Consider the following 24,872-nt stretch of genomic DNA (forward strand, 5'->3'; position numbering starts at 1 on the left):
TGAGACTCCATTATTCTGAGTTGTTTCTTTGTTCAGGGCAAGTAAGGACAGATTGTTCCAGCGTACGGCTGTTACACAGTAACACAAAGCAGACTGTCAGCTATTTAAGCTAAGTGTTTGATCTTAAGGGTGGTTGAGAAGCTTGTTTTTAAAATGCAATGACCCACACTCCTAAAAAGAACCAATAAATCCTTGTCCTTTATGAATAAATGATGTTGAATTTAAGAAAGTCTTTCAAATGACAAAATTCTCAGAGAGTACCAGACAGAGATGTGTGTAAAATAGAATATTTGGGAGCTGTGGATATGGACCTTACAAAATGTTCTTTAAATTTTGCCCTGCTGGGGGCCCTAAAGGCTCATTTATACTTGCTTACGTACGGAAACAGATACATTCATCTGAATTATTGAGACTGTCATTGCTCACATACCTCCATCCCAGGCAACATTTGTATGTGGGCCCATATCGGTCTCAAAAGGACGGAAAAATGGGCCCTGTGTGGGATTGTCCACAGGTTCCACATTGGCCCTATGCCAGTTGCCAAGTGGGCCCCAGATACAATGTCCATTTTGGGCCCATACTCACTTTGTACCAAGGTAGCCTTAACATAACCTATATGGAGATCACTTGATTAAATCCAACCATGTGGGCAACTGGCATGGGGCCATTATGGAACCCATGGTCAATCCCATATAGGGCCCATTTTTAACGCATTTACAACCCACATGAGCCCCACATACAAATGTTGGCTAGGATGCGTCCTCTATCTATGAATACATTCAACAGATGGCGCTGGAGGGCACAAACGTTTTTGACAACAACAACGACAACAATGGAAAAGGTCGTAATAATGTACCTTTTAATGGAGGCAGTGCTGATAAGGTGGTCTTTGAGGCCATTAAATACATCACAGCATGTGGATGGAGAATTCTTTTCACTATATCGGCAAATCATTCCATTCAGTCATTTTTAAAATGTCTTTGTCGTCTCTTATGATTGCATCTCTCTTGAACTATGCTACACTGGTCCCACAGTCTCCAGTGGTAGTGCTCCATTTTGTCCTCAAGCTTTCAGAAAACTTGCACAAATACAGACAAAAAGAACGCAGTGTACGAACAGAGGGCTCCGTCCATGTCCGTATACGTATATTGAGCAAAGTGTTAGTTCAGGCAGGACACAATGTCAAGCTCAGCTCACATCCCTGCTACATCAGCTGATGTCATACAGCCCAATCGATCAGCTGATTGATGGAAGGGAGTCAGCTGATAGATCACATGATTCCCTTCTATGCAACCAGCTGGTAAATCTCATTCAGGGCACCATATTCAAACTGCTCTGGCCTGCCTGCTGTTGCTGCTTCCTCTGCAAGCTGCTTTGCAATCTGCCTCCCCACCAGCTCCTCCTTTTCGTGTTGTTTCTGACTTATCAGTGTCATTTCTGTTTGTCATTGATGCTGCTTTGTTCTGTTCCCAAGGGGTCTTGGCTGCTGTTCCCCCTGCCTTAGGCTTTCCCATGTAGGCGCATGGAAGGGCAGGGAGGTTTGCTCTCTCTGCCTCAAGCTTTCCTCGTTTACACGTGGAAGGGAAGAGAGATGTGCTCTCTCTGCCTTAGGGCTTTTCACATAGGCACACAGAAGAGCGGAAAGGTGTGCTTTCTCCACCTTAAGCTTTCCATGTAGGCACGTGGAAGGGCAGAAAGGCCCCAGAACAGAGCCAGACCGCCAAATATAAAACTGCAATGGAAATAAAGTTTTCTGTGTCTAAAATGTTCCTGACTGAACTAATGTTAAGCATAAATGAGCCATTAGGACGTATACTGCATGTCTGTCTGTCTGTCTGTCGGTCCAGACCAAGTTGTCTCAATGACTGCTGGCAAAATTTACATAATTTCGCACACCTGATCATGTTTGTCAAAGTGCCACAGTGAGGCCAGTATTTCAAATTTTAACTACTCTTGCTGCATGCCCAGGGATGGCAATGTGCTGTCAGTCTGTTGTGGTGTAATTAGTTGGACCCAAAAGCAGAACACAGACGAGGAGTCAGCTGAAGGTTAATAAGTCTACTGTAATGTTACTGTAGAGGGTAGAGGAGATGGGCTGAAGAGAGGGAATAGCTGGTGACAGCAGAGGGAAGAGGAGGAAAGAGCAGCAAGGCAGTGTAAAGGCAGAGGAGGCAAAAAGGGTAGGTTAAGAAGCAGTTCAAGTTATTTGTTTATCAAATGCACACCAATTACAGAAGCAGTCACTGCCATTGAAAATCTTGGGTCTCAGGCTCCCTCCAACAATGTTAATTAATGACACAACCTAAAATTTTAAAAAGTGACAGATACAGGGATAAAATATAACATAATAAAATATAAAATGAGATTAATATATATAGTATAAGTATATACATACAGAGGTATAAACAGCTCGGTATATAAAAAGTAAAGTGACAGCATGATGTAAAGTGACAGTGATAAAGTGATGAGCTCAGAGCTCAAACTGCCAGGCAGGCTCACAGGAATCCTGGAGCACAGGAAACAAACAAGCATTAACACAGGTTACAGGAGCTACTGAGCTCGACCTGAATGTAGCTAGCGCGGTAGAGGAGATAACAATCTGGCGATGAGTGGGATAAGAGCCAGGGTTGATATGCATGAGAGCTGATTGCAGCCAGGTGTGTGGTGAGCTGGAGCTGGGAGAGGTGATGAGCTGATTGCAGGCAGGTGTGCTGGTAGGCCGAGTCCAGGTGATCAGCAAGACGGGATTAGACACACATACACACAGAAAGAGGCAAACTGGGGACATGGAAAAACACAGAGGGAGTGGGGAACATGGGGAAATACGAGGGAGAGACAGAGGAACTGCTGTGGCTGTTACATGGTCGGTCTACCACTTTGTTCCAGACTAAAATATCTCAAAAACTAGTGAGTGAATTGCCATGGAATTTTATTCATGGTCCTCAGAGAATAAAACAGACTTGGTGATCCCTTGACTTTTTATCTCTAGCACCATCAGCAGGTCAGCAGATATCACAACATCAAAAACTTTGACGTGCACCACATTTTGTACATTTGTTCATGGTTCCCAGACAAGACATCCAGATGACTTTGGTGATCCAAACTTTTCATCTAGTGCCACCATCAGGTCAAAATTTCACTTTTTTTCACTGTTTTGGTTTATGACCAAATATCTGCAAAGCTAACATCATTCCAATGAAACTCCACTGTGCATTGTTTTTAGTGCTAATTAGCAAATGTGAACTAAGTGGCTGATCTAATGTTGGTGACAGTGGTAAACACTATTCGTGCTAAACATCAGCATGTATGTGTTGTCCTCGTGAGCATGTTTGCATGCCGACAAACTCACCAATGCTGTCTCACATCTAAATGCCAAAATAGATAGATTTCCACTGACATCCACAACAACTTTTTTGACCGCCCCCAGAAGACATATATTACTACCTGGTTACTACCAGCAAAACTATATGGTTAGGTGTGGGAAAAACATCATGGTTTGGCATTAATTGAGTGCTTTTGTCAACATATCAATAGCGTGACATGCTACACATACTACCATACAAGGCTACATTGTTTTTCAAAGACATTGATGTTGAATTTGGGACACAGATGCTGGTGTCTTGGGTGAAAGTCTTGTGTTTGCTTGACCAATTTGCCACCCCTCCTGCCCACGTAGGTGCTTCTTCAATATTTGCACAATATTACGTGGACTTTTTTGCTTTTAAAATATGTCACATCAGTTTCCAACACATTCTCACTCCGACCTCATCACGTATTGACGTTTGGTCATGGACTTTCCATGTCGATATATGATATGCAAGGTACCCTGGTTGTGTTAGTTGGCGACGTTCTGGGACACCGTGTCAAGTTCTGCCTGTTACATGCATTGTCTTCTTTCAAAATACACTTCTTTTTTCACAGGAAATGTACCGCTTACATACAGTTTCTTTCAAAATAAAGCAGTACGTTGGTACAGCACAGTGAATTGATGTTTTTATTTCCTTCAACAACAAATGCACATGGTTGGGTTTAGGCAACAAAAACACGTGGTTGGGTTTAGGAAAAAAGAAAAGTGTTTGACTTTACAATCTCACAGGGTGCAAACATTGCTCTCTCGGGTGAAAGTCAGTCTTTGCTGGACCCGTCCACCACGCCTCAAACCCACCCAACTCTGACTTTCACTGCCTTATTTTCGTTCTTATCCCCGCCGCATTTCCCCCGTGACGCCACCTGGCGCTTTAAAACTATAACGGTGACCGGCCGCTTATCATGCTGACGTTAAAGGGTGGCAGATTTTGACGACTTCGGAATGAGACCAGGTTGCATTTTCTTCTCTGCTTCTGTAATAATTACTACAGCCACTAGAGGGTGGCGCCTTACAATAAACGTGGGTCATAATAAGCTGCTTGCACAGTCGAGTGGGCTGGTCTCACAGGGCTGCTAACATGGCTATCGACTCTTAGTGCTCGTCCCAAATTCATACCACTTATTAAATCTACACACTATACTACATATGTAGTTATCATAAATTAATGTTTGAGCCGTTGATGCATAATAAATCAACATATTTTAACATTTGTATCAACAGGAAATGATCCAATATGCACAACATCAGACATCAGTGTAACTGCAGCTTTGGACTGCTGCTGTCTGCTAAATTTTAAGGGGATAAAATAATGTCTTAATTGAGGTTTTTTTTACTTCACGGCCTATTATTTTTCATTTGTGTGTGTGTTTTTGACTATCTTTCTGGAGCTGTCTCACCACCACCCACTGTTTTTTCCAGCTGAAAGCAGCTCCTCCAATTCATTTGTGCATTGCATTATGGGAGACTAGTGTCCATTGACAGCTCACTCAAAAATCGACCTTAATTAGCGTGCGAACTGCACAGTTTGAGCATACTTCATTTTATCACTTTTCCAGTGTGAACACTCTGCATACTCAAAATCTGCTTGGCATTAGTATGTAGCATGGATTCAGAACACGCCATTAGTCTTGTCCAATCATGTATAACATACTGTATTTGGTATAGCAATGCTATGCAATTTGCTGAACACATTTATGCACTTAAGGGAGCACACTCTGGTGCCTCTAATGGCCCCATGGCCTTCCATAGTATTTAACTCTCAAGAAAAAGCTTTATATTTCCAGCCCTGAGGCAAGGTAACAAAAGCAAAATTATCAGTGTGTTGTTATAACCTTTCTAACACTTTCGGATGAGGCGTAAAGAACACTGCAGCCTCTGGGAGCTGCTAGACCTTAACCCTCTTTTGAACTAATAAAAAATGGAACGGTGTGTGTAGTTGCCAACAGGTTTTCACAAGTTCCTAAAAACTTTTTTAACTTGTTTGAAATTAATTTCAGGAACTCAAATATTCCTCATTAAGTAATGACTTAGCCACCATAAGCCACCCAGAGACTGCAAACGTCTGCCAACAGTGGATTATACTCAAACGTGCTACTGGAAATTTGATCTTCACATTTAAATTTATTTAAATTTGCTGTTTCCTGTTAGAGATGATGGATTTTAAAGTTTGAGCCAAGGGTTTGTTTTACATCTGTGGAAATAACAGATCTGATTACACGTTCCTGGGCCCAAAGGCTTGATTTGTGCACCAGTTTTCAATGTTTTTTAAAATTTCAGACAGCCAGAAGCAAATTTAAAATCCTGATGTTGCCGTCATCAAATACAAAGACACATTTCTCAATCAGCTGAAAGACATTTCCCTGAGTATACACTGCTGTGGATGGAAGCGGGAAGAAGCCATGGCTGACATCTGCTATCTGTGCCCCTATCACCCAGCAGACAAGACCAAATCAAATCCACATGAGACAGATGCACAAAGCCTGTGTTCATCCAAGCATCACTCTCTCTCTCTGTCTCTCTTTCCTTTGCCATTTTTTCCCCCTCTCCAGCTCTCACTTGAAAAGGAAGAGAAAATCAAGGTCAGGCCACCGATCACGTGAAGTTGCAGGAGAATAAATTTCCACATGCTTGTCCTTTCCGACCCATTGGCAGTCTCAAGGAATGTAGCCTTGTCAAGCCAGGTAATATACGACTAGAGAAGACATATGGCATGTTTGCATGAGACCCTTTGTTACAGTCTACCTTCCCTCTCCTATCTCCTCTCTCCTCACAGACACACATACAGCACTCAAATTCATATAGGGAGTGATGGGTTGGTGGGTGGACGCTTGATTCATGAGTCAAAAGCCACAAGTCCACATTGTCAGTGTTTGAGTAGAGGAGAATCTAATTAAAATGGCAAATGGAAAGAGAAGAGAGAGTGAATGAGGGAGGGAGAGGGAAAGTGAGTAAATCAGCATAATTACAGCTTAATGCAAACAACTCCACATTGTCTTTATTCCAATGAGTTAATGAGGTTACAGACTGGGAAAAACAATTCCATCACTGCTTTTGTCTTCTGCAGGCCACCAAGGAAAATGAGCTGTCACCCGATCTTAATGGCGACAGGGTTTTCACCCGGGCCAGAATTAATATCTGACACCCAGGCCTAATGAGCAAGAGCCGAGAAAGCGGCGTGAACTCTCTGTCCTGCAAGTTTGGTGAAGAAAGGGGAGGAAATGCAAGAAAATAAAAATAAGGAATGGACGGCGCGGAGAGTGATGGCACTTGTGGGGGAATACATCGCTGTGATTGGATTCTGCTCCTCAAGGGCTTTTTCAATTCAGAGATGCCTTATCAGCGTGACCATCGGAAAATTAACAATCTTCTCAAAGTGCTTCAGTATAAACCGAAAAAGTATACAGAGACATAATAAGGGAGTAATAGTAATGAAATTCATTGCAGCTAACTGCACCGTTGCACCTGCCATCATGTAGTCAGGTGTTGAAAGCATTTTGGCCAACACCAAATTTATATTATGGTTAAATATGCATATTCATACAGTGGAACTCTGTACACACCAGGGGTGAGTCTAGGATCAGAGGTTTAGGGGTGCTGAGCACCCAGAAAGCTGCCCGGCCAGGCAAGATAAATTTCACTGTTTTGTACATTTTAACTCAATTTCATTCCCACATTTGTGAAAGAAAAGCACAACGCTTTTTGGGAAAGTCTGTGACTAAACCATCAAATTTGATAAAGGTTATTTAAATGCTGAGCCACAGCAAAAGAGGAATGGATTGGAATCGTAAAAGAAACATATCATAACCCTAATTTCTGGGGGAAGACAACCCATTTTGATAGAGCAGCTCCTCAACATACACATAAACAGTATGTATGTTTCTGGAGTAAACCAGCCCCCTATAGTGCGTTCCAAAAATACCAAAAATGGACCTTGGACTTATTTTTTGGACTTTTATTTGAAATGCAATGCACAACATGTAACATTAACACATTAACAGTAATTGACTTTTTCAATGTTTGTCTCTGCCTTTTTCCTTCTTTTCTGTATGATATAATACAAATACATAAATAAAAATACACTTCAAAAAAGAAAAGTGCTTGAAATCTACAAAATAATAATAATAAAATACACACAATAGGAGTTATAATGTTAATAGGCATCCAGTCAGTTAGCTAGTCAGTAGCACCTTGGCTTTAATATTAACACATGCACATGACACAACAGCTAGCTTGTCTTATTCCAATTCAAACAGAGGACAGTGGTACTGACCACCTGTAACGTTTACTAGCTAGAAAAAACGTCAGCTAACTCCTACCTAACAAGATAAACAGTGACCTACGATTAAATGCAGCAAAAATGAGGACTGGTAATGATAATAACATGTTGGTATTGAGTGGTAGAAGTTAAGAAATGTGCCACATATCCTGGTTTAAGCCAGTTACGTACACCACTACTGCATATCGCCCACTCTAGAAGGCAGCGCATTGCTCTGTACAGATAGAGCGCTCAGAGCCCGAGTCGGGGAAAGGTGGGAGTACTGTATAGTTTTGACACTTTTCTAGCTTGTTAAAAAAGGACATACAATAAACAAAAAAAATAAAAAAAAAATCTCTCAAATTTTAGGGGTGCTGGGATTCAATTTAGGGGTGCTTCAGCACCCCCAAAAATGGGCTAGAAACGCCTATGGTACACACGACTGTAGCTCCCACTAAGGACACTGAAGTTATGCCTCTGTTTGTTTTTCCTGGGAATTTGGGGATCACTTGCAACCAGTGTTGAACTTGTTACTGTAAAAATGTAATATATTTCTCAGTACTCAAAAGTAACAGCATTACTTTACTTATTACTCCCTGCCAACGGTAATTCATTACACTACTCCTTATATCACTTTTCCACTACACCTTGGACTCAAACACATTACTCTGAAGACATTTCAGGTAAAATAACAGTCTTCACTGGTCAAAAGGTAGGTTCAGTACACAGAAGGCCTATCAGTGGAGGCAAACAAATCCAATAGGGATGAGGCAGAGCCAGAGTCAGTCAACAGGCTAAATCCAAAAAAACAAGAAAAGGACAGTGGGCAACAAAAGGCTGGAGCGCTACACACACAAGGGGCTAAGATGAACTGGCACTGAGGAGAAACAAGACACACTAAATACTGAGGTGAGGGGAAGGATAACGAGACACAAGTGGGGTTAATCAGGGCGGGACAGACAATCAGACACAGGTGAAGTCGTCAAAAGGGAGGGAAAACACAGGGGCAGGAAGTGAAGTGATCTGAAATGAGGAGATGTGAGTTTCAAAGTAAAACAGGAAACAACATGAATGAATTAAATAAAAAAAACATGATCTAAGAAACTTGAGCTGTGACACACCCCATAACACTGGTGATTATAAAGGCCTCTCTCCCCAAAATTCAGATGTGAGGCTCTGAGTGAATGTCAGGGTAATCAGCAGTGAGTGTAGCTAAGGCTAGATTGCTCGCAGATTATTATAAGCATTATCATTATCATTTACCTGGGGTCTGTTGCCTGTGACCAGTATTTTCCCCAAAAGATGGAGAGTCACTCATGGAGCAACATCTCATCCACCACGTATCCAACCATAAGCTTCATTACTTTATAACCTGCAGCTGCCCATGAGTAAAATCTAATTTTGGTTGTTTAGCCAGTGTAGGGCTACCACCGACATCCACGGCCAAAGGGGCTCACCTTTGCTGGGGTGTATTTCCTGGAGCTTTGTGTTGTCGTGCTGACAATTGTAGCAGGTTTTTCAGACTGGAGGTTTGAGGATGTGTTTTTGCAGTGGAAAGAGTTTTAGTATGTTAGTCTCTTTCCTCCCCCATTTACTGCCATTAAGGAAAGCGTTTCCATCTTCCAAATTAGCTTGCTGCTTTGTGGCGTACCTGCACAGCCTGTTGATTATGAAAATGAGTCCACTGATGTGATTGTTGTATTTCATATCAGTAGTGATGCGATAACAAAAGTAATGCAACGAGGAAACTGTAATGTTATTACTGAAATTTTATTAGTAATTAGTTACATTACTTGTTACTGGAAAAAGTAATACTACCAGTATATTTCTATACTATGATATACCATATGATATTTTACATTCTGATTCCAGCATATCTAGACCCAGTCTTCAGAATAAAGGTTGGCATTGTACATTTCTTCATGTGATCAATGTTGAAACATATGCATATATTTTGGTTCAGGCACAAAACCACTTAGTTTTGGGTGAGAAAAAAAAATGTTTTGGATTAAAATACCCAGATTTGATGGCAGTAGAAATACAATTTGATGGTAGAAATGCAGCAACGTTTTGCTAAAAAACACCGGTTGTTTTTGTTTGTTGGTCTCATACAATGGAACTTAAAGGATAACTTTGGTATTTTTCAACCTGGGCCCTATTTCCCCATGTGTATGTGTGCGTATGATTCATAGGTACAACTCGTTCTAAAATTGGTTCAGTATTGAGGGAGGCGGATGTAGCCGGGAGCCGCGAAACAAGCTAAAACGGTAACGGGGGCAAATGCGTCCCATATAAGTTTGTGCATTAAAAGTGCTTTTTTTCGCCACTGACCGGTTCAGATCGCCAGTGTTATCTCTGTAAATAGCATAGTAAATGTTTCCCTTACCCTTCACTTCCTCTGGGCTGTGTGTGACGTCATCTCGTCATCGCTTTGCTCCACTGTGTCTGTAGCCCTCTCTACTCGTGGGACAGCCGTTTTCTTGAGGAAGAGGTGTTTCGGGATTGGATGTCTTCTCTTCTTCGGCTGGCAGTAGTCATCTTGGGAGAAGTGAGCACTGCAGACCCGATGGTCTGCAAGGCGCAGTGTCTGGACAGGAGTGTTAGCATCCATTTGTAGCACAACTAGCCACAACTTCAGCATCTCACCGTCCGACAAAGGCAGCCTATGAAAGCTGCACGGGGGGTTGCACGACATCCTGTTCTTGCAATTCGGATAAGCACAAACACGAACCATTGTTTTCAATCGATGCAGTAAAACTCTCAACTGTACTCCGGGACAACCAGCGCCACTCTGAACGGCGCTTTGCACGGCTCCTCTGTTTTCTTCCGGCAACAAGCAAAGCTCTCGTGAGATGACATCACAGCCCAGAGCAAGTGAAGGGTAAGGGAAACGTTTAGTATGCTATTTACAGAGATAGCACTGGCGATGTGAACCGTTTAGTGGAGAAAAAAAATCACTTTTAATGGGCAAACTTATACGGGACGCATTTGCCCCCATTACCGTTTTAGCTCGTTTCGCGGCTCCCGGCTGCATCCGCCTTCCTCAATACTGAACCAATTTTAGAATGAGTTGTACCTATGAATCATACGCACACATACACATGGGGAAATAGGGCCCAGGTTGAAAAATACCGAAGTTATCCTTTAACTGCAACTTGACAGGCATCTCACCAAGATGTTACACCATCCACCATTCCCTCGACCTCCTGATGATAAAAATCAGCTCTTGTCATGGATAGATTACTGAACGAGCCTAACGGATACACACGCCCAGGGGCCTAAAGTGTCATGGGCTCCCCTTGCCTTTACCTGCAAAATGTCACTCAAAGAGACACGGACAGACCTAGAAGAGACTTAAAATGACCACAAAGAGACACAAAATGACCCCGAACAACCACAAAAGACACAATAAAACACACCTATGAAGATGGGGCCTTCTGCATTTCTGTGCCCAGGGGCCCATAATCTGCCCATGGCTCATAAACATATAATCAGAACTACATCGCTTTAGAAACGTTGCTATAATATGTTTGTTTTTTATTTTTTTATTTTGTTTATTTAACCTTTATTTAACCAGAAAAACCTCTTGAGATAAAACAAATCTCTTTTTCAAGAGTGTCCTGGCCGAGACAGGCAGTAACATACATTCCAGACAGACAACACAGAATTTCAAACGACCGTGAGGAACCAAAGAGTCATACTTCAAGCCCTTCTGCAGAAGATTCCACATATAAAGGAGCTGCATACATAAATGCTGGCTTGCCAAACTCTGCATACCCTCGGCACAGACAATAAAAACATGTTTTGTGACTGGAGAGCATAGCCATTTTTTGCTTAACGTACACACATAAGTAAGTATGAAATATACAAATGTAATGTATCCCTGGTTGGCAGAAGCCTACAATGCCAACATTCTCCTACAACTACAATTAAGATTAAATGTTTCTCCAGCAGAATTGAACTGACAGTGTGGAGAGACCTTCAGAACAACAGTCTTCATGTTAAGACATACAATTTTCAGCACACGTGTTACAGTTGTATGAAATACCTCAGACCATGTTATTTCCAAATGTCCTGCTATAGGGCCCTGGCTGTAAGGATAGCCTGAGTGTAAATATGCTCTATTTGCATGACTGGGTAGTCATTACTGCTACAGCAGATATATGCAAACACATACATTACACAGTGCGCACTGGGTTCACAGTGTAACACTGCAGACAGCTGTTTTCTCTTTGAGTTAACAGAGCAGCTGTGGGTTCTAATCTACATATGTATTTCTCATCTCCTGACCACTATATTCGGATTTACCAGAGGAAAGATTTGTCTCAACAGCTTAAAATTCACTTTGTTGTTTATTTGTTTTCTACTTTTTTCAGAAAACAGATTTTTTTTTTTGACATATTTCTACCTCTTTTCTTCTACGTCTCCTAACCCTAGTGTCCTGTATGGGGACCTGGAGATTATTGGACAGCTCAAAAACATATCTCACAGCTTTTCCTAATTTTATGAACATTTCTTTTGAACATGAGTTTCAAGTGGGGCTGCTGCAGCTCAGAGGTAGGTCATCCACCAATAGGAAGATCGGTGAGTCGATCCCCGGCTCCTCCACTCTGCATGTTGAAGCATATCTGGGCCAGATACTCAACCCAAAATTGCTCCTGATGGCCATTCCATTGGTATGTGAGTGCGTGTGAATGCTCACTGAGTAGCAGGTGGCACCATATGGTAGCCTCGGCCACCAATTTTCAATTCAATATTATTTATACAGCCCAATATCCCAAATCAATCATTTGCCTCACAGGGCTTTACAGCATACGACATCCCTCTGTGCTTTGGACCCTGCAGCGGATAAGGAAAAACTCACCAAAAAAACCTTTAATGGGGAAAAAAAAATGGTAGAAACCCCAAGAAGAGCAACTGAGGAGGGATCCCTCATCCAGGACGGACAGACATGCAATAGATGTACAGAACAGATCAACATGATGAATTTACAGTGATCCATATGACAAAATGAGACAGAAAGAGAGACAGAGAGAGATGCAGGGCAGACAGTAGCTATGATAACATTAATTATAGTAATAATATTCTCATAATAACAGCAGTAGTCTGAGCCAGCAGGCAGGACCACGGGTGCAGCACAACCACAACACACGATCCAGGCGTAGCTGCATTCACCAGTGTGAATGTGTGTGTGTGTGTGTGTGTGTATGTGACATGTAGTGTAAAAGCGCTTTGAGTGGTCGGAAGACTAAAAAGGCCCTATACGCGCATTTACCATTTACCAAGTGATGTCATGCTTCAGAGCATGATTAAATACAATGGATTTCATATGGACAACAGCTGTGGCAGCAGTTGACAGTGCTGTAATCTCCATCAACAGATATTTGCATAAACTGATAACTGATGGGATCAAAGATGGATGTTTACACAGCGTACCCCTCCCGAATTCGAGATAAGTTCATTAGGACTTCTGTTACTGAAGTTTTACAAAGTTGCCTGACAGGAAATTTGACCCATTGAGTTTAACTGTCCCCAGAAATAATTAAAGGAGAAGTCCGGTGTTTTGCACTTTAAGCCCCATTTCTGGGTTGCTTATGTTGAAATAGAGTGGTTAAGACCAAATTGTGTCGATTACTCCTTTTAGGAGAATTTGGCTTTCCCCTGCCTGGCTTAACAGTGCTGTCTATGGCCATGTGTGAATCTGTCCTAAAACCTCCCTAAACATTTGTTTTCAAAGCCATGAAACTCACCGAGTGGTCAGTGGTGTTTGATGTTCTGACATAAAAATTGTAGCAAACTGTGATTTCCGTGATGATTTATTTGACATTTTGTCTAATCCATTGGTTTTCTGTAGGAAGCATCATTGTCCGTTGGTAGTAATCCACCACCGGAAACAGAAAGGGGCTTGTTTACGACAAGGTTGTAGTCATTGTAGTCTTTTAGCTCAGCGAAAGTGCCGGCTCGACAGTGCTGTGTGCGCTCCTGGAGGAAGAACGAGAACGAACAAAAAAGTTTTGTAATAAGTTTAAACAACTTGCTTGTAAACAACCTTCGCAGTACAATGCCTCTGAACACAATGCCAGCCTTCTTCTTCTGCTTCTTCTCTGTGTCCCATTACATTGCAATGGTTTCCTGCCGGTTGGTGACACCCACGTAAAGGAGCATTATCGCCATCAAGTGGGCTGGAGTGTATAACACTTCAGGGTCAAATGAACGATCAAGCGGAAGTTTACACACGGGTGTGACGCAGCTGGAAAAATAGTTCCACAATCGAGATGAATAGGAAAACACGGCTGGAAACCACAATTTGCTACGATTTTTATGTCAGAACATCAACGAACACCACTGACCACTCAGTGAGTTTCATGGCTTTGAAAATAAACATTTAGAGTGGTTTTAGGACAGGTCAAAATGTTGGTCTTAACCACCCTATTTCATCATAAACAACCCAGAAAAAAGGGCTCAAAGTGCAAAATACCAGACGTCTCCTTTAACATTATTATGTGTCTTTGCCCAAAAAAATAATATAAATGTGTTTATGCTTGGGCCAGATGACATATAAAACATGAAATACTTCTGACGCTGGTGTAATGATGCAAAGTTTGTGGCAAAGCAAAGGGTTCCCATTTGTATAATTTTCTAGAATTGGGTTTTAATAAGAAAGAAAAAGAACATTTAAAAAGAAATTAGTGTTAATTTTGCAATAATAATATTTTTTTTACACTGTGAGACCCCAGACTATGAGAAAGTAAACAGAACACAGGAGCTTATTGACAATGACACACATTTTATCCATACCTGTATTTTTATTACTGTTTTAATTTTATATAACGCCCCATCAGTGCAATCTCTCCGTACAAAGGTATTCTTTAAATGTGTTTCGCAGCTTTTGTACCTTCTGATGCATTTTATATGCCACTTTTTGTGTGTGTGTTTGTTTAATGTGGCCTACAGGAACAATCCACCAATTTCTTTATTATGTGCGGAGTTACGAGACCAATAAAAATAACTCTTATTCCAACGATTAGTGTAAAAAATGACAGCATTGCTCTGAACTGATTTTACCTCTCATATTTCACACAACACACAATGTGAAACTCAGCCAGCAGGGATTCCCTACCCGAGGAGGATTTCCATTTTCTCTCCTTTTCTTTACACAGATTTGGGATTTTTTTCTCACCCCTCTGTTCTTTTTATTAAATTTAAGCTTTTTTTTCATCCTTGCCACCCCATGATGCGAGTTTGGGGGGAGAAGTTGTAAAAAGAGTAATATTGCCTGAGTGACAAATGTGCTATTCCAGCTTAGTTATAGTCGAGGAGCAGCCAAATACAGCAGAGATGGTGTCATGGAGGTGAACACCTGCATCTCTCATACTGTTTTTTAATATTCACATGTTTTGGAGACTGTGGAGGAGATGCACAGGTGGATTATGAGGTGGGCCCCTGAGCACAGACATGCAGTAGGCCCCACCACCTATAGGAGCAAGGTGTGATGGTTTTGCCTCTTTTTGAAGTCATGTTGTCCTTTGAAGGTAATTTTGTCCTTTTTTTGGCTGTTTTGTGCCTCTTTGTAGTTGTGTTGATGTTAATTTTAGGGCATTGTGTTTCACTTTGTCGTCATTTTGTGTCTCTTTGTGGCCGTTTTGTGTCTCTCTGTAGTTATTTATGTCTCTCTGTAGTTATTTTGTGTCTCTTTCTAGTCATTTTGTGTCTCTATGTGGTTGTTTTGTTTTTCTTTGTAGTTGTTTTGTGTCTTTTTTTGGCCATTTTGTGTCTCTTTATGGTCATTTTATGTCTCTTTGTGGTTGTTTTGTGTCTTTTTGTGGTTTGTTTTGTGTCTCTCTGTGGTCATTTAATGTGTCTCTTTGTGGTTGTTTTGTCGCTCTTTGTGGGTTGTTTTTTGTCTCTAAGTGGTTGTTTTGTTTTTCTTTGTGGTCATTTTATGTCTCTTTGTGGTTTGTTTTGTGTCTCTTTGTAGTCATATTGTGCCTTTTTGTGGTCATATTTATATGTCTTTGTGGTCATTTTGTGTCTCTTTGTGGTTTGTTTTATTCTTCCTTGTAGTCATGTTGTGTCTCTGTGGTCATTTAATGTATCTTTGTGGTTTGTTTTGTGTCTCTTTATAGTTCTTTTGTGTCTCCTTGTGGTCTTCTTAATTTCTCTTTGTGGTTGTTTTGTGTCTCTTTGTGGTTGTTTTGTGTCTCTTTATAGTTCTTTTGTGTCTCCTTGTGGTCTTCTTATTTCTCTTTGTGGTTGTTTTGTGTCTCTTTATAGTTCTTTTGTGTCTCCTTGTGGTCTTCTTAATTTCTCTTTGTGGTTGTTTTGTGTCTCTTTGTGGTTGTTTTGTGTCTCTTTATAGTCCTTTTGTGTCTCCTTGTGGTCTTCTTATTTCTCTTTGTGGTTGTTTTGTGTCTCTTTATAGTTCTTTTGTGTCTCCTTGTGGTCTTCTTAATTTCTCTTTGTGGTTGTTTTGTGTCTCTTTGTGGTTGTTTTGTGTCTCTTTATAGTCCTTTTGTGTCTCCTTGTGGTCTTCTTATTTCTCTTTGTGGTTTCTTTTGTGTCTCTGAGTGGTTGTGTTTTGTCTCTGTGTTTTTTTGTGTCTCTTTGTTCTTGTTTTATGTCTCTTTGCAATCTTTTTATGTCTCTTTGTAGTCATTTTGTTTCTCTTTGTAGTTGTTTTGTTTTTATTTCAATGTGTTTTGCAGCTCTTTGTGGTTGTTTTGTCTCTGTGTGTTTTGCCCCTTTTTATTTTGTGTGTCCTTGCAGTTTTTGGTGGTCTTCTTGTGTTTCCTTGTAATCATTTTGTGTCTGTTTTGTGTCTTATTAGTCATTTTGTGGCTCTTCCTTATCAGCATGTGTTAATATGAGTAACATTTTGCAGGTGAAGGTCAGGGGGGTCCCTGACACTTTGGGCCCCTGGGCCTGTGTCTGGTTGGCCTGTTCAGTAATCCATCCATGAGGAGATTAATGCTCAGTCGAGAAGATAAATGAACATGTCACAGTCATGCTTGATGTGAGTGTGTGATGGATTGATGATCTTTGACATACACATAACATTAGCCGCCAGCCTTTTCCCTCTATGATCTACAGTGGGTTAAAACCTTCAGTTTTAGCTTCCATTCATATACTGTAATTAACACTGGTCCTACTGTAGCTCCCGTGGCAGTGGGACACAACTAACTTCACATTACCAAAGGAAGTCATTTATGCCCCCATTCTCCTTTTGATCCGTCAGACTTGTGATGAAAAGAATAGAGGAGCCTCGGTCTAGGATCCGCTGCCTTTGAGACTCTACAGCTTGACTCATTTCATTACTGTCATGAATTAAAGATCCCCAATCTCCTTTTTTCCATTCGTATGGCAATGATCCACCCTTAGTTAATTTACAGTCGCTCGTTGTGCAAAGGCCTCCAGCCTCAAAGCTCCCATGACAATTTACCTGTGTCCTTTTCACTTGCTGGTGCATATCATTGTGATATAGTATAATGGAATGAGCGGGGGACTCTGGAGTGAGTGGGCATGTTGTATAATGAGCTGGGGGAGGTATAGTAATCAGTTACAGTACACCTTTCACTTCCTGGTGCAAAGAGACATCTTAAGCAGTGAGCCAAATTAGTGTTTCTTCAGCTGGGAATATATTTAGGAAGGATGATACTCGGGGAATGTATAGCTTTGGATGATTTTTTGAGATCACGTCAACACTGTACCAGTTGTGCCCCAGAGATTTCTTTATAGGGTGGTCAGATGGGGCTACTGAAAATCTTGGGGTGTCACACCAAAACCACAAGCCATAACTGAATTTCAGGAATTCATTTATGCTGCTGGCGTATATGACATAGTTGAAAACTATGTCAATAAGGAGAGTCAAGGAATCACATACTGATATACCTTGGTTTCTTACTTTATGGTAAATATTACTAATAATCTCATCTGCGTAGACCAGTAGAGTTAACATCTTGAGTTCAACACCAATCCTGTTTTACTATCTTATTTATCTGTACCTTCTTCAAATAGTCCCTTTTCTTAAAAGACAAATATAGGCTACAACTTTAATATAAAGGAGTACTTTAATTATAAGGGACAACACAAAATGGGGAACAAGCCTTGTCAATTGTAGGGGAGACTCATGGGTACCCACAGAACCCATTGTCATTCAGATATCTAGAGGTGTGAGTTCATGGGACCCTTTTGAATATTGCCGTGCCAATTTGGCCACCAAAATTTACCCTAACTTTGGAGCTTTATTTAGCCCTCTTCTCAACAAGCTATGCTAAATAGGTTGGGACTGATGGATGGTTTATGTTGTCTTGTTTCACACGATACCACTGCCTTTGTGCTAGCTGTAAATTTAAGTTTGCCACTGCCTCTTAAGCCCAGTTCAGACCAAAGTTGCAGAGAAAAGTTGCAGCGGTGTGAACTGGCTGGTCTGAGCTCAATTCAAGCCAGGTGATGGTGTCACCTGATCGCCGGCAGCTGGTTTTAGAACGTAAAGCACATCACCTGTTTTAACAGCCACTTTGCTTGTAGTAAAGTCTGCCGGTCAAGTCAAAATGACTGCAGACGGCGTCGCCGCTTGCTGCTGCTCACTGTATGTGCTTATGCCCTCCCATAGAAGCACACACTCGTTGGCTGATTAGTTAGCGTTGGTTATTTATCTTATTGCAGCGTATTTATTATGAATACAGTCCATTTGATGCTGGTTTTGTTTGTTTTTCACCGTTTCATCACTACTACAAATGCAGCTGTAGCCAGTATCTCACTATCACTATCCTCAATCATATTTCAAGAAGCTACAAATTATATTCAGCCACAAAATAAATGTGAAAAGCTGGAAATCAGAACAGAAGTACAGAGAGTTGTTGCATAGAGATGATACACCATCTCATCTAGTTGCATTGGTGTGAACCGGCAGGTTTTTACAACGTTGCAGAACGGCGCTTTGCAAGTAGTCTCATTGCAAATCTTTGGTCTGAACTGGGCTTTAAAGACAGAAATATCAGCCTCCATTTTTTTTCCCTGGATTGGCCATTTGTATCCTGGGGGCCATACCCACCATACTCCACCCTTGTGGGCGCCACTGCACTGTACAATGTCACTTTATTAAGATCCTATTTTAATGCAACTCGTGTTCTTGTCTATTTAATGATATTTTGGTTTAAAACTACAAAGTTTTTTTCACAGAAAGTATGTAAACATTTCTCCAGACCTGGGCTATTCCGGAGTATATTTTCTATTGGCTGTAACTCTGTACAGCACATCTATGAATGTTAGTTTAGGAAATGCAGCATTTGAATGTGTATTCTGTCTGTTGCCTCCAGCCTTGTTAGTAGTGGTGATAACCGCAGTGTTATTTGTTATTATTATTATTTTTTTCCTCTTGAGAAAAGCCTTATAAAATCCAGCACAAGAAATGGCACTCTGCCTGTTACAGTACACTCCCGGGCATACAAACAAGCAGCATACAAATGCATGACAGGATTATGCACACACATGTGTTTGCCCACACGGGTGCTTTCAGATAGAGCAGGAGAGACAGAGACGACCGTGAAAGGTGACAGCATTTCCTATTCTCGCGGGGTGACCTCGTTCTCAGCAGGTCGCTGCGGCGGCTTTGGACTGTGTCTCTACTGGCCATCTGGCCCTGCCGGTCTCCACTGTGAGCAAATACCAGGCGAGTGGCTCACTGACATATTCTGATGGTGTGATTCAATATTGGTGGTAGTTGTAAGCTTGGGATTAGCCTGCTGCACATACCCCCATTTCACTCGACTACACCACCCACCTGGCTGTGGTTTCCATTCACCTGCTCCCTGTGGTAATCTCTTGGCGTTTTTTCTGTCTCAGTCGACGTACTAAAGTATAATTAACACAAACATTTGATCTTGTGCCAGTGGGGCTTATAATACCCACAACCTAGTATCTTATGTATTTCTCACAATACAAAAAAAAAAAGATGCTATTCCAAGTGAGAGTTTGCAATTTGGAAAGTTTCCCATATTTCATTATGACATGATGCACACAGGTGGAAATATTCCAAATTCCCATATAGGAAATGTGATAAATAAAAAGATTGTCTTCACTGTGAGTCCAGTAATTTCTCTTCCAGAGCTCACACACACACACACACACACACACAAACACACACACACACACACACACACACACACACACACACGGTATGATCCCCTGCTGTCTCTAAGGGCGAGCAGGGAATCATCTTCCACAGATGAGGCTTCTCTGTCTCTGTCCATGGTGCTGAAAGATCTATTTTCTATGTTCGCCGGTAGGGGGCGTGTGCTACCTAAAGATAATAGCACCGCTGCTGTGAATCTAATCCCCCTGGGTCTGAGCAAAGCAGGCATAGCTGCAGAGTAAAGCGACGGTGAGCTGGTCCTTCGGTCCAATCAGCACTGCCAGAGTGTGTTTGTGCTGCTCAGTAGTCTAATCACTTTGTAAAAGCAGCCATTATCATATCACATGCGTGAAAACGGGATGTGGGACTCTCTGCAATGACATGCAATGCTTGCAGGCATTTTAATTTTCCATGTGGAGAAAATACAGAGAGAAAAAAATATATATATGTCAGCCAGAGCAGAAGACAATAGTTTTAATAATTATGTACAAAATTGCTCATTTATTTTCTAAACTATTTTAAAATATGAGCAATACATTATGATGAGAAGAATAAAAGGGAAATCTAAGAATAAAAATAAATACAGTAAAATAAAATATAAAATAAAATGTTTGGTAACAGTCCTGGGTCACAGGTAAGTTTGAGGATTTAAATGTTTTCCTGTCCGGTTAACCAAGCAGAACTGATTTTTTTTTTTCCCCTGTCGGGTTTAACAACTCCGCCTCCGACATCAGAGCAGCCAAATTGTCCAGTCCCCAGGAGGAAGCGCTGGTCCCACCGGCAGGCCAGGCTCTTCGCCTGTCTTTTGGGGGGTGGGGGGGGGGTGGGGTGTTTTCGTATGCATATGCGTGCCTGGCCGTGGCCGATCCAAATAGATTCGCCTCACGTCACCTTCCTACCCACCCACCACCACCACCATCACCACCCCCCTGCACATAAAACATTCATTAGAGCGCAGCCCTGCGCTGCAAGAAATGTCCGTCTGAATAAGTCATTAAGTCTCAGATTCACTCCTGAAAATCTTTAAAGTCTATCATGTATGTAAAATAACTTGTTTTCAACTACATGTGTGTTTGTGTGCGGGATCTATAAATAACTGTAACCAGGCAGAAAGGAACTAAAACCTCCTCTGCTTTGCTTTATTAAAACCCCACTTTGAGATTTTAAGTAGAATATCTTTTGCAGCGTGATATATGCCCATAAAACATTCATCTCTGGATTCTCTCACTCCCTCTTTCTCCCTCTTTCCGCCAAACGCACCTCGCTGCCCCGCCCTCGCTTCCCACCTCCCCGCGGTAAACGCACACTGACGCTCACCAGTGCGGCCGACATCCGTGCGCATCCACCACACTTTTCTCCGTGTACTTGGGAAATATACAGCGGGGCAAGTGATCGGACTGGATATGTGCTGCGATTTCAAAAACATGGATCCAATACTGATTTTTCGCCTGTGTCGTTGATTCTCCACTTGTGCGTTAACACTTTGAGCTCTTCTCCGGAGCTGTTTGCGCGCCCTATATTTTGGGGAGGTGGCGACTGGTGTGTCGAGTCTGCTGATCCCAATTTGGATGTTTATTGCTGACTATTTTTTTAATCCCTCGTCCAAATGACTGAGCTCGGGTGCAGCCGGAGACGTGGCTCCCCACTCGGGAAGACCTACGGCTAAAGTTTGAAGGGTGCAGGGGTGCTTTAGGCTGTCCGTCTCCCCACCGTGCACTGGATTTGCAATTACCCCCATAAATTGCAATAAACAGCGGATATCCTATCTGTCTCCGCACACGCTGGGATTCATTCGACTTGGATTTATACAGCTTCTGGATTTCACCCCCATCTAAATCATGAAGACCGTTATTATTGATGGTGAGTACGCATTAGACAATAGGACGTCTTTGTAAAGTTTTCACATAAAGCAGACAGGAGGATCCTGCTTGGTTACTGCGCAATGATAAAACGCACATCGAGCAGTGTCACCGGTCTGTGGAGAGCAGACACAACCACAGATAAATCAGATGTCCTAATTGGAGTTTACTCTGCTGGCTCCTCCGGGGTTTGGTTAAACTGCTACATGACTGATAATCTGCGCAAAAACACCTCCAATCTGCACAGTGACACATTGTTCTCTGATTTTTGGTGCGTAAAAAAGCCCAAGCGTCAATATCAGTTATGGATATTGCGGCTGTAAACGACCTTGACTCAGTGGCTCTTAATTGAGTCATAATTCAGAGCAGATTTTGTGCGTGTCCTTTTTCCTTTTTTCCTCGTTTGTATGCGTGCGTGTTGGAGTGCGCGAGTGGGGCGCGCGTGAGAGCGAGTGAGAGGCCATGTAGTATTTGTGGTGGTCAATATGCTCTGCATGATATCGCAACTTAACCCGGGCATCCGATCAGCCCGTCTGGCCGCTGTGGGCTGAGCTTTTCATGAAGTCTGCAGATGGTCCGCTTGGCGGCCCAATAATACTGCTTTGCTTTCCAGCTCCTTGGCTTATAATTGGTGTTTCTGAGGCATCGTCCCACTCAGGGTGCCGCCAAAAAGACAGGAAATTGGGCCTTGTAGCTTTCACCGACTGGACGTGGAGCTATTCTAATGAGGACAGAAATGCTCCTCCGTTCCCGCCGGAAATGGCTAAGAATTTCATTTCTTGGCAGGAGCATGCCGTAGGTTGTGTGTGTGTGTGTGTGTGTGTGTGTGTGTGTGTGTGTTGTGTTTGTGTGCGCGAGGAAAGGTGGAGAGAGAGAGGGAGGGACGAGGAGGAGGAGGGGGAGAGAGGAGGAAGCACCTGGCATGTCAGTGCGTGTGTTCCTGCACGCCTGATTGTACCCGTGCCTGTGTTGTGTAAATATGTTTAATGCAGTGCAGAGAGAATAACACCGGCATGGCGTGTAATGTTCGATAAGCAGCACCACGATGAGATAAGTGCACGTATGCAACATCCAATTTGTTCCATCAAGAGCTTGTGGAAAACACTCATCTCCACCCTGCCCCACCCCTGCACACACACACACACACACACACACACACACACACACACACAGTGCTTATGCAACATGCTGTACACACTCCCTCTCCCTCACGTTGTTCATTACTTGGCTAAAACTGCGGGATTATGGTAAGAAAGCCTCAGATTATTGTGGGCCTGCAGAGTAACTTTGCATTTCACAACTAGCAAAATCAAAGGGGCACGTCTACTTGTGCATTCTCTTTGATATGTCACAGGGTGATGCAAATTCAAGTGCACACCCCCTTCATTGGCACAGAATGGCTCTGGGTCCCTCAGACCCTTCAGGCAGGTTTTTCATCATCCGACTGCTGGTGTGATTTAGCACCAGGCTTCTGACACACACCTATGTCTGACTTCTTTTTTTTTCCCCGCCTCATTCCGGCTGCAATTATAATTGGTATCCATCTCTCAAGGCTTCTGATTTGGCTGAGAAAATATGGCCTGTCGTGTCTTGTGTTTAAAGTGTCAGAGCGAGGAGGGACTTTAATTTACACTCTTTTTCACCCAGTCAGCATATGATCAAATGACTCTGTGGGAAAACTGTTGCTCGGGGGTGCCATTGCTCCCTGTCTACTGCCAAGCAAAGCCAATAAAGCCCAAATGAATGGATAAAACCATTATGGTGGAACTGAAAGCTTTCTCTTCGGGAGTTTTAAACCACTACACAATGAGGGCATTTTTTTTTTTTCAATTAGTTAACTTTGTTATTGTTTTGGCGGTGCCTTGCCAAAAAACTCTGGCCTATTTTAAAAATAGGCCACAAGATGCTGCATCTGTGGTGGCGAGATAATTGTTTAGAATATTATCAAGCCGTAAAGAAAAGGATGGAACGCAAAGGAAAAAATAAATAAATAAGAATAACAATGGCTGATTTACATAGCAGCATTAGGTGGGATCAAACACCGTGCCATAAACTGACAGAGACATGGCATCTTCCGCATCCTGAAAGGGAATGTGAAATTGATCCATCTTTGTGTTTGTATGGGTGTGCGTATGAGCACAGAGGGAGGGCTGGGAGGGATAATGTGTGTGTGGGTGTAGTGTTCTATGAGTGCACGGGGAGGTGTGAGGAAAGGAGAGGCAGGGGAGAGAAGTAGAGACAAAGAGAGAGGAAGAGAGGATGCATGTGAAACTGAGAAGTGTGAAGGTTGTGTGACGCTTGCGTGCCACTGTGCGTTTTCAAGTTAAATTATCCTTCATCACCTGTCAGCGTGCCATCTGCATGAATGCCGCAGCAAAGCCAGAGAGAGAAAAAAAAAGAATTAGCAACTCTGCATTTTTCCGTGTGGAATGTGTTACTTGTTTCTGAGTTGTTCTTATTCTCCTAATTGGCCGAGGCCGACGACAACACCAGTAAAAGCACAACTCTTCTCTTGAGGCAGGCAAGGGGAAGTATGCAGGAATTTTTAACTCCCCACAGAACAAAATGACAACAATATATCCGGAGCTGGAAAGGTTGTTGATCAATACAAGTGACTCATTGATTACTCTGCCAGGTGCTGAGATTTCTGGCTTTCATTTCCAGCTTTTTTTTTTGGCCTGAATTTCAGGACCCTCCCAGTCTCCCCGGCCTCATTTATTCACTTTTTCCAACTCTTTAACAATTGAGGATGGTGCTGTGAGGAAGACCTTTCAGCTATGAAGACTAATAAGCCCCATTACCTGATCCAGGGACCTGAGCAACTCCTAAAGGAGGAGATAATAACTTCTGCTACTGTTGTTGCAATTCCTTCTGGTCGCCAATAGAGGTCAATAAGGTCACACATTGGCTATTGTCCCTTTGTGATGAAGCTTTGGGGGTCATAGGAGTCAACACAGCCATGATGGTGCAACATGTGGTTTGGCTGCAACCGAGACCAAATCACACCGAGGCTGGCAAACACAAGGTTTGGGCTTGGTGTTCTTCCACAAAAAATATCAGCATTGTTTTGTGTGTTGGCACTGGATCCAGTAGACAATGAGTGTAAATACAGGAGGTAGTTGGAGGATAATTGGCTCTAGTGCAGTCCAATGCAGACATCCAGCCTTTGTTCTACCTGTCTTTGTCGTATCTGCACAACACTGTATTTTTTTTGTTCCATCACAACAAAATCTCTTTGTTTCTCTCACAAGTCAAAAA

General features: G+C 42.3%; 1 protein-coding gene across 1 annotated transcript in view; it reads left to right on the top strand.

The window, feature by feature from the left end:
• Window positions 1-21,026: 21,026 nt before the first annotated feature.
• The window catches only part of rtn4r (reticulon 4 receptor), a 63,859-nt gene continuing 60,013 nt past the window's right edge, over window positions 21,027-24,872 (top strand). Inside the window, exon 1 of the mRNA XM_033618917.2 lies at window positions 21,027-21,615. Within this exon, the coding sequence (XP_033474808.1) occupies window positions 21,594-21,615 (22 nt within the window). The 5' untranslated portion in view covers window positions 21,027-21,593. The remainder of the gene's footprint in view (window positions 21,616-24,872) is intronic.

This window comes from Epinephelus lanceolatus, chromosome 9 (assembly GCF_041903045.1).
Source record: "Epinephelus lanceolatus isolate andai-2023 chromosome 9, ASM4190304v1, whole genome shotgun sequence".
NCBI lineage: Eukaryota > Metazoa > Chordata > Actinopteri > Perciformes > Serranidae > Epinephelus > Epinephelus lanceolatus.